Source organism: Pongo abelii, chromosome 9 (assembly GCF_028885655.2).
Source record: "Pongo abelii isolate AG06213 chromosome 9, NHGRI_mPonAbe1-v2.0_pri, whole genome shotgun sequence".
Taxonomy (NCBI): Eukaryota; Metazoa; Chordata; class Mammalia; order Primates; family Hominidae; genus Pongo; species Pongo abelii.
This window is the reverse complement of record NC_071994.2, coordinates 71820858-71834755: the sequence shown is the minus strand read 5'-3', so window position 1 is coordinate 71834755 and position 13898 is coordinate 71820858. Positions and strand designations below refer to the sequence as shown.

Below are 13898 nucleotides of genomic sequence, written 5' to 3'. Positions count from 1 at the left end.
TGGCATGCATAGCTATTGGGTTGCGGGGGGTGTGTGTGTGAGTATGTTTGTGATTTTAACTAATATCTGTTATCTGTTTGCCATAATACTTCGCAAAAGAATCCCTTCCCCCATCATGACAGTGTATCCACGGTAATCAGTAATTTCCTTTCTGATGATTCACATTAAACAAAAGATAATAGCAACATATTGTGACAAGATGAAGAATTAAGTATGAGAATGCATATTCTTGGATTTAAAAAGAAGGAAATTGAGCAAATACTTTTTAAAAAAATTATAGCCCAGTTTACTTGGCAAAACCTGTTAGCTTGAGACTTGACTATTGCCAGGATCCAACAACTGATGGCAGGAATCCTAACGGAAGGTCAGTGCCCTAAAGGATATTTTAAATGCCCTCTTGAAGCAGGTTTGAAAACTTAAATTTGCGAAATAAGGATAAACATCCTCTGAATCTCTTCTTTTCAACAAGTCTCCTGCTCAAATCCTGGTTGCCAGTAGTATTTTGCAAAGCCTCCGATGAATCTGTTTGGTTTTAATGGAATAGATGACAGGGTTGAGCATTGGAGGCACAAAAAGATAGATAAGGGACAAGAGTGCGTGTACATACCGTGGGGCATGCCTCCCATACTGAGCAGCCATGGACACAGACACCATGGGCACATAAAAGATGAGCACAGCACACATGTGTAACACACAGGTGTTAAGAGTCTTTAATCACTCCCCCGGGAGGCGATGGCAAGTACAGAGCGGAGTATGAGCACATAGGAGAGTAGGATAAGGGCAGAATCCAGGCCAAAGGAAGAGATGACAGTGAATAGACCATAGATATAATTGATGGTGATGTCGCCACAGGGCAGGCGGATCAGATCTGGATGCAGGCAGTAGGCATGGGAGAGTACATTGGCCTTGCAGAAGGGTAATCTCTTCAGAAGGAAAGGCAGTGGAAAAACCATGCAGAAACTGATGATAACGGACATGCCTATATGCACCACGCAGGCACCAGTGAGCACTGTGGCATAGCGCAGCGGGTTACGGATGGCCACATAGTGGTCAAAGCTCATAGCCAGCAGGATACCAGACTCCACAAAAGAAAAGAGATGGATAATGAACATTTGGGCCATACAATAATAAAAACTGATCTCCCTCAAGTAGAAGCAAAATGTGGCCAGAACTGTGGGCAGTGTGGAGAAAGACACACCTAGATCATTAACTGAGAGCAAGGATAGAAAGTAGTACATAGGCTGGTGCAAGCTCTGTCCCTTCGTGATAATGAAAGGGATAAGGGCATTGCCCACAATGGAGACAATGTAGAGAGCACCAAGGAGCAAAAAAGTCCAGTGTTGAGAGGTCTCCAGCCCCAGCAGTCCTGTCAAGATGAAAGGAGACAACCCTGAGCTGTTGTGGGAATTACCTCTCATGCTGGAACTCCTGCTTAGATTCTAAGGCCACTATCCTGTAAAGACGACAAATATACAGTTTTATCCATGGTCTCTGCCTAACATTTTAAGACTCCCACATACTATCCAGTCCCATACTTTATTGCATTAATACATTTAGTTCACCAGATTATTTATCCTTGCCTCTCCATCTTACCAAGATTTCACAAATGGCCTGAGTTGTCTCAGCTTATCTGGCTGTCAAAACAGGTCCCTTTGCCCTCCTTTATACCTGCATCTATTGTGCTCTTTCTCACATTTAAAGCTTTGAACTCTTTTCTTCATCAATATATGGGTATCAATTTGTTAAAGACCTAAGACAAAACTTCTTTCTAATTACTACTTTCTCAACAATTATGCTCTGTTCCTGAGGAAACCACTTATTCATGAACCATAATAATTTCCTCTTTTCATTCTTTCATGTAACTGAACTTCCACTACTCTCAGTTTCCCTGCTCCTATACAGTCTCTCAGTTAAATTATCTTATCCATTCATCTGGGTAAAAGATAAATGGACAGGGAGATGTTCATTCATGGAGATAATCTTCCAGACATTCGTCAAGGTGCATTAGACTTTTATATTACCATCCACTTTTTCATTCTTTTATCCATTTAGCTCGAGCCATCACTTTGCTCTCTGAATAATTTAATTTGCTTAAAGTAAGTTTTTAATAATTTATTTTATAACCAAATAGTTTCCAGCTCCTAAATGCCATGGGATTAATAATCATTTCTCTACACCACAGAATTGCTTTTCATCTGTGTTCGCTATCTCTTTGAACAATATCATCATTATGCCTAGGATTGAGATTTTAAATCTAAACTTCACTTTGATTTTTTTTTTAATTAAAGTTTACGGTACCTGGGCACAATGTGCAGGTTAGTTACCTATGTATACATGTGCCATGTTGGTGTGCTGCACCCAGTAACTCGTCACTTAACATTAGGTATATCTCCTAATGCTATCCCTCCCCACTCCCCCTACCCCACAACAGGCCCCAGTGTGTGATGTTCCCCTTCCTGTGTCCATGTGTTCTCACTGTTCAATTCCCATCTATGAGTAAGAACATGCAGTGTTTGGTTTTTTGTTCTTGTGATAGTTTGCTGAGAATGATGGTTTCCACCTTCATCCATGTCCCTACAAAGGACATGAACTCATCATTTTTTATGGCTGCATAGTATTCCATGGTGTATATGTGCCACATTTTCTTAATTCAGTCTATCATTGTTGGACATTTGGGTTGCTTCCAAGTCTTTGCTATTGTGAATAGTGCCACAATAAACATACGTGTGCATGTGTCTTTATAGCAGTATGTTTTATAATCCTTTGGGTATATACCCAGTAATGGGATGGCTGGGTCAAATGGTATATCTAGTTCTAGATCCCTGAGGAATCGCCACACTGACTTCCACAATGGTGGAACTAGTTTACAGTCCCACCAACAGTGTAAAAGTGTTCCTATTTCTACACATTCTCTCCAGCACCTGTTTCGTGACTTTTTAATGATTGCCATTCTAACTGGTGTGAGATGGTATCTCACTGTGGTTTTGATTTGCATTTCTCTGATGGCCAGTGATGAACATTTTTTCATGTGTCTTTTGGCTGCATAAATGTCTTTTGAGAAGTGTCTGTTTATATCCTTCACCCACTTTTTGATGGGGTTGTTTTTTTCTTGTAAATTTGTTGGAGTTCATTGTAGATTCTGGATATTAGCCCTTTGTCAGATGAGTAGATTGCAAAAATGTTCTCCCATTCTGTAGGTTGCTTGTTCACTCTGACGGTAGTTTCTTTTGCTGTGCAGAAGCTCTTTAGTTTCATTAGATCCCATTTGCCAATTTTGGCTTCTGTTGCCATTACTTTTGGTGTTTTAGACATGAAGTCCTTGCTCATGCCTATGTCCTGAATGGTATTGCCTAGGTTTTCTTCTAGGGTTTTTATGGTTTTAGGTCTGACATATAAGTCTTTAATCCATCTTGAATTAATTTTTGTATAAGGTGTAAGAAGGGATCCAGTTTCAGCTTTCTACATATGGCTAGCCAGTTTTCCCAGCACCATTTATTAAATAGGGAATCCTTTCCCCATTTCTTATTTTTGTCAGGTTTGTCAAAGATCAGATGGTGGTAGATATGTGGCATTATTTCTGAGGGCTCTGTTCTGTTCCATTGATCTATATCTCTGTTTTGGTACCAGTACCATGCTGTTTTGGTTACTGTAGCCTTGTAGTATAGTTTGAAGTCAGGTAGCGTGATGCCTCCAGCTTTGTTCTTTTGGCTTAGGACTGACTTGGCCATGCGGGCTCTTGTTTGGTTCCATATGAACTTTAAAGTAGTTTTTTCCAATTCTGTGAAGAAAGTCATTGGTAGCTTGATGAGGATGGCATTGAATCTATAAATTATCTTGGGTAGCATGGCCATTTTCATGATATTGATTCTTCCTACCCATGAGCATGGAATGTTCTTCCATTTGTTTGTATCCTCTTTTATTTCATTGAGCAGTGGTTTATAGTTCTCCTTGAAAAGGTCCTTCACATCCCTTGTAAGTTGGATTCCTAGGTATTTTATTCTCTTTGAAGCAATTGTGAATGGGAGTTCACTCATGATTTGGCTCTCTGTCTGCTATTGGTGTATGAGAATGCTTGTGATTTTTGCACATTGATTTTGTATCCTAAGACTTTGCTGAAGTTGCCTATCAGCTTAAGGAGATTTTGTGCTTTTCTTGAAGTTGTAATTTAATATTTATCATTAGGATAGGTTGTTACTAGAAAGAAACATACCTCCAAACAGTTGAAAGATTATATTTAGTAATTATAAATATAGTTGAAATGTTTCAAAAGACTATCATATTTTTCAAAATTTACAAGATGACTCTTACAAACAAAAAATTTATGTCATATGCATGTGTGTATGCTTTTTAGAGAGGATAAACATTACAAAAGCTATGAATTAGTCAACTAAAAGTTATTTCTATCAAGTTTTTTCATAAAATATTTTCAAATTGTAGTCAATTTTAATATTATTTAACCTTATAAAAATGTTTTCTATTTTCTTAGCAATATATAATTTTCTCTTACATTAATAAAGAAACAATTCATTGTGAGGTCTAACAAAATGAATTGGTTTCTGATTTTTATACATAATTCATATTTACTCAATCCTATAATGTGATACAAGTTATAGTGCAGGCTTGTATACATGTTCCAAAGGATTACATGCTGAATTTTATGCTATTGCCTCTCTGTTCTAAAACCACCCTTCTATGCGCTGCTTTTATGATGCTTAGGCTGGGACTGTTTTTTTTTGGTTTTTTTTGTTTGTTTTTTTTGAGACAGAGGCTCGCTCTGTCACCCAGGCTGGAGTGCAGTGGCATGATCTCGGCTCACTGCAAGCTCCGCCTCCTGGGTTCACGCCATTCTCCTGCCTCAGCCTCCTGAGTAGCTGGGACTACAGGCGCCCGCCACCACGCCCAGCTAATTTTTTGTATTTTTGGTAGAGACGGGGTTTCACCATGTTGGTTTGGCTGGTCTCAATCTCCTGACCTTGTGATCTGCCTGCCTCGGCCTCCCAAAGTGCTGGGATTACAGGCATGAGCCACCATGCCCAGCCGAGACTGCATTTTTTCTCTACCAGTTGGGCTGTTGGCCTGTTGGGCTCTGCCAGTAGGAGGCAGTGAGGGAGACTGGAAAGCTGAATGAAGGATAAGAGATTTGCTTTTCCTGCCAGTTCTCCCACCACCCGTGATGTGGGTTTCAGCTGCAGGAGGAATGGCATCACTCAGCAGCAGCACCCATGATGTAGGTCTCAGCGGCGGGAGGAATGGCAGCAACCAAGCAGCCCAGCTTCATGAAGGTTCCCGGTGCACCTGGGCCACAGGCACCCAACACTCCCCCTCCCGGCTGCCAGGATGCCCAAAAGGAAGGTCAGCTCCACCAAAGGTGGCCCCAAGGAAGAGCCCAAGAGGAGATCAATGTGGTTGTCTGCTAAACCTGGTTCCGCAAAAGCGGAATCAAGTGGCTGGCAAGATGGCCAAATAGGAACAGCTGCAGTCTGCAGCTCCCAGTGAGACCAATGCAGAAGGCAGGTGATTTCTGCATTTCCAACTGAGGTACCTGGCTCATCTTGTTCGCACCGGTTAGACAGTGGGTACAGCCCACAGACGGCGAGCCAAAGCAGGGTGGGGCATCGCCTCACCTAGGAAGCACAAGGGATCGGGGAACTCCATCCCCTAGCCAAGGGAAGCCATGAGGGACCGTGCCCTGAGGAACAGTGCACTCCAGCCCACATACTATGCTTTTCCCACTGTCTTCACAACCACAGACCCTGAGATTCCCTCGGGTGCCTTGGCCACCTGGGTTTCAAGCACAAAACTGGGTGGCTGTTTGGACAGACACTGAGCTAGCTGCAGGAGGTTTTTTTCATACACCCGTGGCTCCTGGAAGACCAGTGAGACAGAACCATTCACTCCCCTGGAAAGGGGGCTGAAGCCAGGGAGCCAAGTGGTCTAGCTCAGTGGATCCCAGCCCCATGGACTCCAGTAAGCTAAGATCCACTGGCTTGAAATTCTTGCTGCCAGCACAGCAGTCTGAAGTTGACCTGGGATGCTCAAGCTTGGTTGGGGGAAGGGTGTCTGCCATTACTGAGGCTTGAGTAGGGCTTTTCCTCTCACAGTGTAAACAAAGCTGCAGGGAAGTTGGAACTGGGTGGAGCCCACTGCAGCTCTGCAAAGCTGCTGTAGCCAGACTGTCTCTCTAGATTCCTCCTCTCTGGGCAGGGCATCTCTGAAAGAAAGGCAGCAGCCCCAATTAGGGGCTTATAGATAAAACCCCCATCTCCCTGGGACAGAGCACCTGGGGGAAGGGGCGCCTGTGGGCACAGCTTTAGCAGACTTAAACGTCCCTGCCTACCGGCTCTGAAGAGAGCAGCGAATCTCCCAGCACAGCATTCGAGCTCTGCTAAGGGATAGGCTGCCTCCTCAAGTGGGTCCCTGACCTCCAGGCCTCCTGACTGGGAGACACCTCCAGCAGGGATCAACAGACACCTCATACATACAGAAGAGCTCCGGCTGGCATCCGGAGGGTACCCCTCTGGGACGAAGCTTCCAGAGGAAGGAACAGGCAGCAATCTTTGCTGTTCTGCAGCCTCCACTGGTGATACCCAGGCAAACAGGGTCTGGAGTGGACCTCTAGCAAACTCCAGCAGACCTACAGCAGACGAGCCAGTTAGAAGGAAAACTAACAGAAAGGAATAGCACCAACATCAACAAAAAGGACGTCCATTCAGTAACCCCATTTGAAGGTCACCAACATCGAAGACCAAAGGTAGATAAATCCATGAAGATGAGGAAAAACCAGCACAAAAAGGCTAAAAATTCCAAAAACCAGAATGCCTCTTCTCCTCCAAAGGATCACAACTTCTTGCCAGCAAGGGAACAAAACTGGACGGAGAATGAGTTTTGACAAATTGACAGAAGTAGGCTTCAGAAAGTGGGTAATAAACTCCTCCGAGCCAAAGGAGCATGTTCTAACCCAATGTAAGGAAGCTAAGAACCTTGAAAAAACGTTAGAGGAATTGCTAACTAGAATAACCAGTTTAGAGAAGAAAATAAATGACCTGATGGAACTGAAAAACACAGCACGAGAACTTTGTGAAGCATACACAAGTATCAACAGTCAAATCAATCAAGCAGAAGAAAAGATATCAGAGATTGAAGAGCAACTTAATGAAATAAAGTGGTGAAGACAAGATTAGAGAAAAAAGAATGAAAAGTAATAAGCAAAGCCTCCAAGAAATATGGGACTATGTGAAAAGACCAAACCTACGTTTGATTAGTATACCTGAAAGTGACGGGGAGAATGGAACCAAGTTGGAAAACATTCTTCAGCATATTCAGGGAAAAGGGAAGCAAAGGAAAAACAGGCTATAGTGGCTAACCAAGAAACTAAAGAACATTTACCTGCAGAAAACAGGGAAGTGAAAACTGAGGAGAGTCCAACCTCTGATGAAACAGGAGAGAAAGAAGCCAAGTCTAATTAATACCACACACCATGTCTTATCAGTGGTCCCTGTCTCTCTTCTTGTACAATCCAGAGGAATATTTTTATCAACTATTTTGTAAATGCAAGTTTTTTAGTAGCTCTAGAAACATTTTTAAGGAGGGAATCCCACCTCATCCCATCTTTTAACTGTAAATGCTTTATTTAAGAGGTGAAATCATTTGCTGGTTGTTTATTTTTTGGTACAACCAGAAAATAGTGTGGGTTATTGAATTATGGGAGGCTTTGACTGTCTTTGGTGTCAGCTTAACACTCCATAGATGGGGATTAGTTTTTATATCCTACAATACAATGCATATTAAATGACAATATGGAGTCAGTCCTGCATTTAATGTCTTGAACATTTTAAATTACTTCTATCCCCATGTTATTTTTTAATAGAATTGTTTCCTAAAGAAAACCACTCCTTGATCATGGCTCTCACTGTCAGAATTGTGTGTACTCTGTAACAGCTTTGGTTGTGGTAGTCTTGTTTTCCTAATCACCTGGTTACTGTGCTTTGAAAGATTAAAAATTTGAATATGTAGTGTACATGCTATTCAGTTGTGAATTGGTGGGATGTATGTAACAGCTTATCAACATGTGAAGATACCGGTACTTGATAGCCTCTTAAGGACAATTTGCCTCCAAATTTTAAGCTGGAAAGTCACTGGAACAACTTAAAAAAGAATTGCAATACATGGCTTTTTAGATTTTCGGTATGTATGTTAAGAACTGTGTACAAATTGAAATGTCTGTACTGATCCTCAACCAATAAAATCTCAATTTTTTAAAAAAAAGAGATTTGCTTTTCCTGTTCACGTTTTATTTGTCAGTGTCATGCAAGTACCTGTTTTGTCCTCAGTAACAGCCACTGATCTGATGTTAGCAGTTGGTTCCAGTTTAAATTTTCTATTTCTCCCCTACTTTTAACCAACTTCATCATGTCCCTGACATATACCAACACCACCTGGCTGAGACCTCTCACCAAAGGTCTGGGTCCCAGCTGTGCAAGTATCCTTCTCTGCATTTCATATGACCAGAACCATCCTTTCTTAAGACTGTTGCTGATTACAGCAGTTACTCTCAATTATGCTATAATTCCTACATTGCATAAATGAAAGTTTCCCATTCTCAACTAAGTTACTTATGTAAATAAGTGTTCTCAGAGTTTAAATTTTTATAGATAAAATTAAGAATGACTGTAAAACCTGTCTCGTTCCATCAATATTGTCTTATGGATACATTAAGTAATTTGGGAGAAAACAGAAAATTCTATCAATGTCATTAAGATATGTATTTCCAAAAACCTTAGGCCTATGTTTAATAATTTATAAAATGTAAAGATTTTTCATATGGCTTTCATTAGTGAATCCTTATAATAATTTCAATAACAAAACATTTTAACATTTTGAGCCTATTGTTATAGGAAATAATACTAATCCCAATTTATATACATATTATTTATAAGTAAGAGAGAGTGACTATAATGATATATTTAAGGAAAAAAAATATCTGGAGTAATGAACCAACTATGAGATAAAGCAATAATATTAAATTTCTGACAGTTAAAAACTTGTTCATGTATTTTTAATGAACAACAGCAAGTTAGAAATTGCTAGAGTATAAAGTTTTTATAGGAAACATTTAAAATAGATATGAGAGTTTCATTTTAAAATGTCAATATTTACAATATACTGGAAATTACATCCTGTTCTACATTTAAACATTTAACCATAATTTTTATATTCCAACCTAAAATTTTTAAAGCAGCATGTAGTGTTTTGAAAATTCTTTAGGGAATTTCCACATAAAAATTTTGAAGTCCACTTGTTTTTAATTAATTTGAGAAGAGAAGAGAGTACAGTACTCTTAAGTCAAGAAAGAGAAGTAATTAATCCTGAGAGGAAACTTTTCTGGATGTGACCCTTGGTGCAACGACTTGATGAATAGGTAACATCATAGGATATGAGGGGATCTGGCTGGAGCACTGATGTCATTCTCTAAAAGGACTGCCTTCAGTGGTACATACCAGGGCAGTTGCAGTAGGCCATGCTCAGAAGGGTCCTAAGCTTTGCTTAGTACTCTGCTATCATCGTCACAAAATTCTTCTTTTTCTCTTGGAGCACGAATTTGTGAGTGAAGTGCGATGGTATAAGTGTGTACATATGTGTCCACCACCATTATTTGCTGCACCACTCAGATAAATCTTTCCCAACATCCCATGAGCACAGAATTGTGGTGGACACGCAATGACTGGAAATGTAAAGAGACTCATAGAAGTAAAAAGAAGAGAAAAGGAAGACAAAGAAAGAAGTGAAAAAGAGATCAGAATAGAGGAAAAGACAGGCTAGGTGTTTAATTTCAAATTTCCTTGAAAACTCACTGGAAAATTTCCCTTGCTCATTTTTTTCTCAATTATCAACTGCTTCTTCTCTTTCCCTCAATAGATGGACCACAGATCAAATCCTTAGGGGATGCCACCTGGGTTTTCGCACCTGCACATCACAGAAAGTCAATAAATAACCCCGTTTACCAATCCCCTTGACTAGAGGAGGCAGAAATACAGAGCTGAACTGAAGACATTTAATTAGCCCAGAAAACTGAGAAAGGACAAGACATTTCAACACGAATTACACATTCAGACCCTCCACTCTCTCATACCACACTCCCTTGAACCTGCAGAGAAACACAGCCTTCACTTCCCTAAACAAAACTTTGCATCCAGATACACACCTCCTGCCAAAGCCACTGCACCACCACACTCTCTCTCCCACACAGTTTCACCCTCATACACACACCTTTACACCGAGGTCCAACTTCTGCATGCTCCACCTGCAAACGCATGTCTCTTACGCAGGTAAGTTCTTAAAATCAGATTCCTCAACAATATGTTCAGTCAATGAACTCACAGCTAAGTTACTGTCATCTAGGTTTAAGATGGGGACCCAGACACAGGATCCTGCAACAAGTTAGGAAGGGTGCCTGTATTGTGAACCTAAATGATACTCAAGTTCAATATCATTTTCCCACTGTTTTCTAAAGGGAAATAAATGGGACCTGCTCCTGCCTCAATCTTTCTGGTCCACACATCCTTAGATAATCAAAGAGTAGCAGTAATCTTACAACAGTTATTTTAAAGCTTCCTTAGAGGGCAAGAATAGGCCAGAAAGAAAGGAGAAAAGAAGATGGTAGTGACTCCAGCTCTCTAAACTCTATCATCCAAGCTTTTTTCCCCTATTATCACAGGTCAGTGCCAATGCTGAGCCCAAAACCATCTAGTGTCATGACTAAAAAATATCAATGCAATGCATTATGATAATATCTAATTTTATATAGTACCTCACAAAGACATGTGTTTACTTGATCTTCCCAATACTTCTGTCAGAAGTAGAGGAGGACTTGTTTTCTTCAGTTTACCGGTGGGAGAGGTTAAATGACCTGCCCAAGGACACAAAGCCAGGAAGTAGCAATCCTGGGCCTTGGCCCTTGTCTTTGAACAAACAACCCGATGGTATTACCACGGTACCACCTTGCCTCTGACTAAATAAACAAACATTACATATGTATTATTTCAAAATATTATTATGGGCAATGTGAGAATAAACCTGCCTTTTAAAAAAGTTTTTATGCTCCAATACATGTTATACAGTATCAATATTCTTCATAGCCTATAGGTTTTGGTTGATTTTAGCATTTTCAGATTTGACAAACTGGCATTATACAGATTGGCTACTCTTTCTCTGGCAATGAAAAGTACATCATCTACATAACCTGCAAAGAATATGGTACCCTAACTATGATTTCAAAAAAAGAAGTCAGAAGCAGATTTTCCATCATAGCCCCCCCACCAAAGGTGATGGAAGGTAGATCTCTGCTGTTCTCCCCTTCACTCTTAGCCCAGCAAAAGAAAAAGGATAAAAGAATGCACAGTACACAAAGCCTAAAAAATTTGACCAAAGCACATGACATAAAAATAACCTTCCTCTAAGTGCATCAAAAAGAAGGTTCACAGTAATAATATCAAGAATTGAGGCAACGTTTAGAGGTTATAATAGTGAGAGCTCTAGAAATAGATGTATCTTTCCCATAAAAATGTGTTAATTGTTTCTCCAGCTCTTCAGCCTTGCGTCCCTGGTGCCATCCTCATAAGCACCTGATTGACTCTGTTTGGGCTGAGCAATGAATCTGAGCCTGAACTTACAGATCACCAGCAATGTGATTTCTCCCTTAAGGATGCCCCTCCAACTCACAGTGAAAGCCAAAGTCCCTTCTGTGGCCTAAGGATCTAGCCTATCTTGCCTATGCTCCTTGCACTCCCACTTCTAGTCCTCCAGCACAATAGCCTCTTTGCTGCTTCCAAACCCATGAAGCAGGCCTGTGTCTCACAGCCTTTGTACTTGCTGTCCCTCTGTCTGAAATGTTCTTCCTTCTGATATCTGCATGGCTAGCTCTTTTGACTCAAGGCTTTGCTCAAATACTACCTTCCCAGCAAAGATTTCCGTGTATGTCTGTTATAGGCTGAATTGTGTTGGTCTCCACACCCCAAAATTCATATGTCAAGGTCTTAATTAACCCTCAGCATCTCAGAGTGTGACTATATTTAAAGATAAGATCTTTAAAGAGATGATAAAGTTTTTTAAAAAAAGATAAGATCTTTAAAGAGATGATAAAGTTTTTTTAAAAAATGTGGTCACTAGGATGTGCCCTAATCCAATATGGCTGTTGACCTTTTAACAAGGGGAGATGAGGGCACAGGCAGAGAGGGAAGACCAAGCGAAGACACAAGGCGGGGCCATCTACAAGGCAAGGAGAAAGGACTCAGAAAGAACCAAACCTGCCAACATCGTGATATCAGACTTCTAGCCTCCAGAACTGTGAAAGAATACGTTTCTGTTGTTTAAGCCTCTCAGTCTGTGGTGCTTTGTGGTGGCAGCCCTAGCAAACTAATACAATGCCCTAATTAGAATTTACCCCACTCCCACTACCTCTTTATTTTATTTTTTCAAAGTCCTTATCATTATCTAACATATATTTTACTTCTGCATTTTGTTTTCTATTTATCTGCCTTTGCTAAAATCTAAGCTCTTTCATGGCAGGGATTTTTGTCTGATTGTTTATTGCTGTTACCCCAGTTCCACACAGTGACTGGTCCATGGTATGTGCCCACTAAATACTGTTGGGTTACTGGAGACCTGAGGAGGAGGAGAGGGAAGAAATGTGGAGGCATGTGACACGAAAATGATAAGACTCTACTTTGGGAGAGCTTCTCTGGAAACTTCTTGACTCACTTCTGAGATGGAGCAGCCACAAGCAGCTCTTTAGCTTCTAAGTTTGCCTAAGATGTCTACAGAGCACACAATGGGCATCCCCGCCCCTGCATTCATCATTGTTTCCCATCTCTCCTCTGCATTTTAAACCAAAGCAGAGAGTCGGAAGGCAGATGAGCTGAGCGTCTGGGCTAGATAGGAACCTCTAGCACAGCCCTACATTGGCTGATGCCCATGACTTTTTGTTTGCTCTGTATCTTTTGTCTCATAACTTCCTAAACACCATCAGTCATCAGTTATCTTTACTGCAGTAAAATATGTATGTGTTTCTTTGTATTACAGTCCTAGGTGCTCTGTTATGGTAGGAATCAATAAGATGCCTCCTGTTCTTACAAAAAAAAAAATCTCAATGCAAATAAAGGGGACTTCCTAATTCCACCTCTTTGGAGCTCAGATAATGAGTAAAGATACTTCAGCACTAGGAATTGATATTAGACAAAAAAGATATTAGCCTCGTTTGAAAGAGATAGGAATTCAAGTATTGGACTTACTAATGGACAGTAGGGTGAGGCAAAAACACCAAACTCTGAATCAAGAGACATGAGACCTAATCATAGTTCTGCAAATAAAATGCCTCGTGATCTAAATTATATCAGTTCACTTCTCTGGGATCAGTCTTTTCATTGGTTAGGGATGTGAATGATAACTGTACTCTCTTTTATCCAGAGTATATGTTGTTAAAATATAAATCTTATTTTTTTAGGAAAAAATAGGGGAATTATTCTGGGTATACAAATGTTTAATTCCATGAATAGTCATCTTTAGTCAACCATAAAATTTTGTGAAGTTAGGTCAGATGGTGTCATTCCCAATTTAAAGATAAAAACTAAGGCACAAAAAGGCTTTGGAATTTTTTTCAATGCCACATAGTGAGCAGACAGAAAATCAGAGAATGACTACATTCATTGCCCTTTCTAAATTGAGACTGCCCAGATAAGTAGGAGATTTGTTCAAAGTCACAAATCAATAATGTTACAGAATCAGGGCTAAAATTCAGATTTCCTGGCATTTCTACTCAGAATTCTTTTAGGGATACATGTTACTGAGACAATGTGTATAATACTAGCTATCCTTCTACAGCAAGAACAGAATCCACTTCCAGT

The 13898-nt window shown here is 40.4% G+C and overlaps 1 protein-coding gene across 1 annotated transcript; it reads right to left on the bottom strand.

Annotated features, from left to right (window-relative positions):
• Positions 1 to 477: 477 nt before the first annotated feature.
• LOC100435190 (olfactory receptor 51I2-like) lies at positions 478 to 1418 on the bottom strand. The gene is given in 2 exon segments (XM_009246715.3): positions 478 to 722; positions 725 to 1418. Coding segments are annotated over 2 exon segments (939 nt in total).
• Positions 1419 to 13898: the final 12480 nt, after the last annotated feature.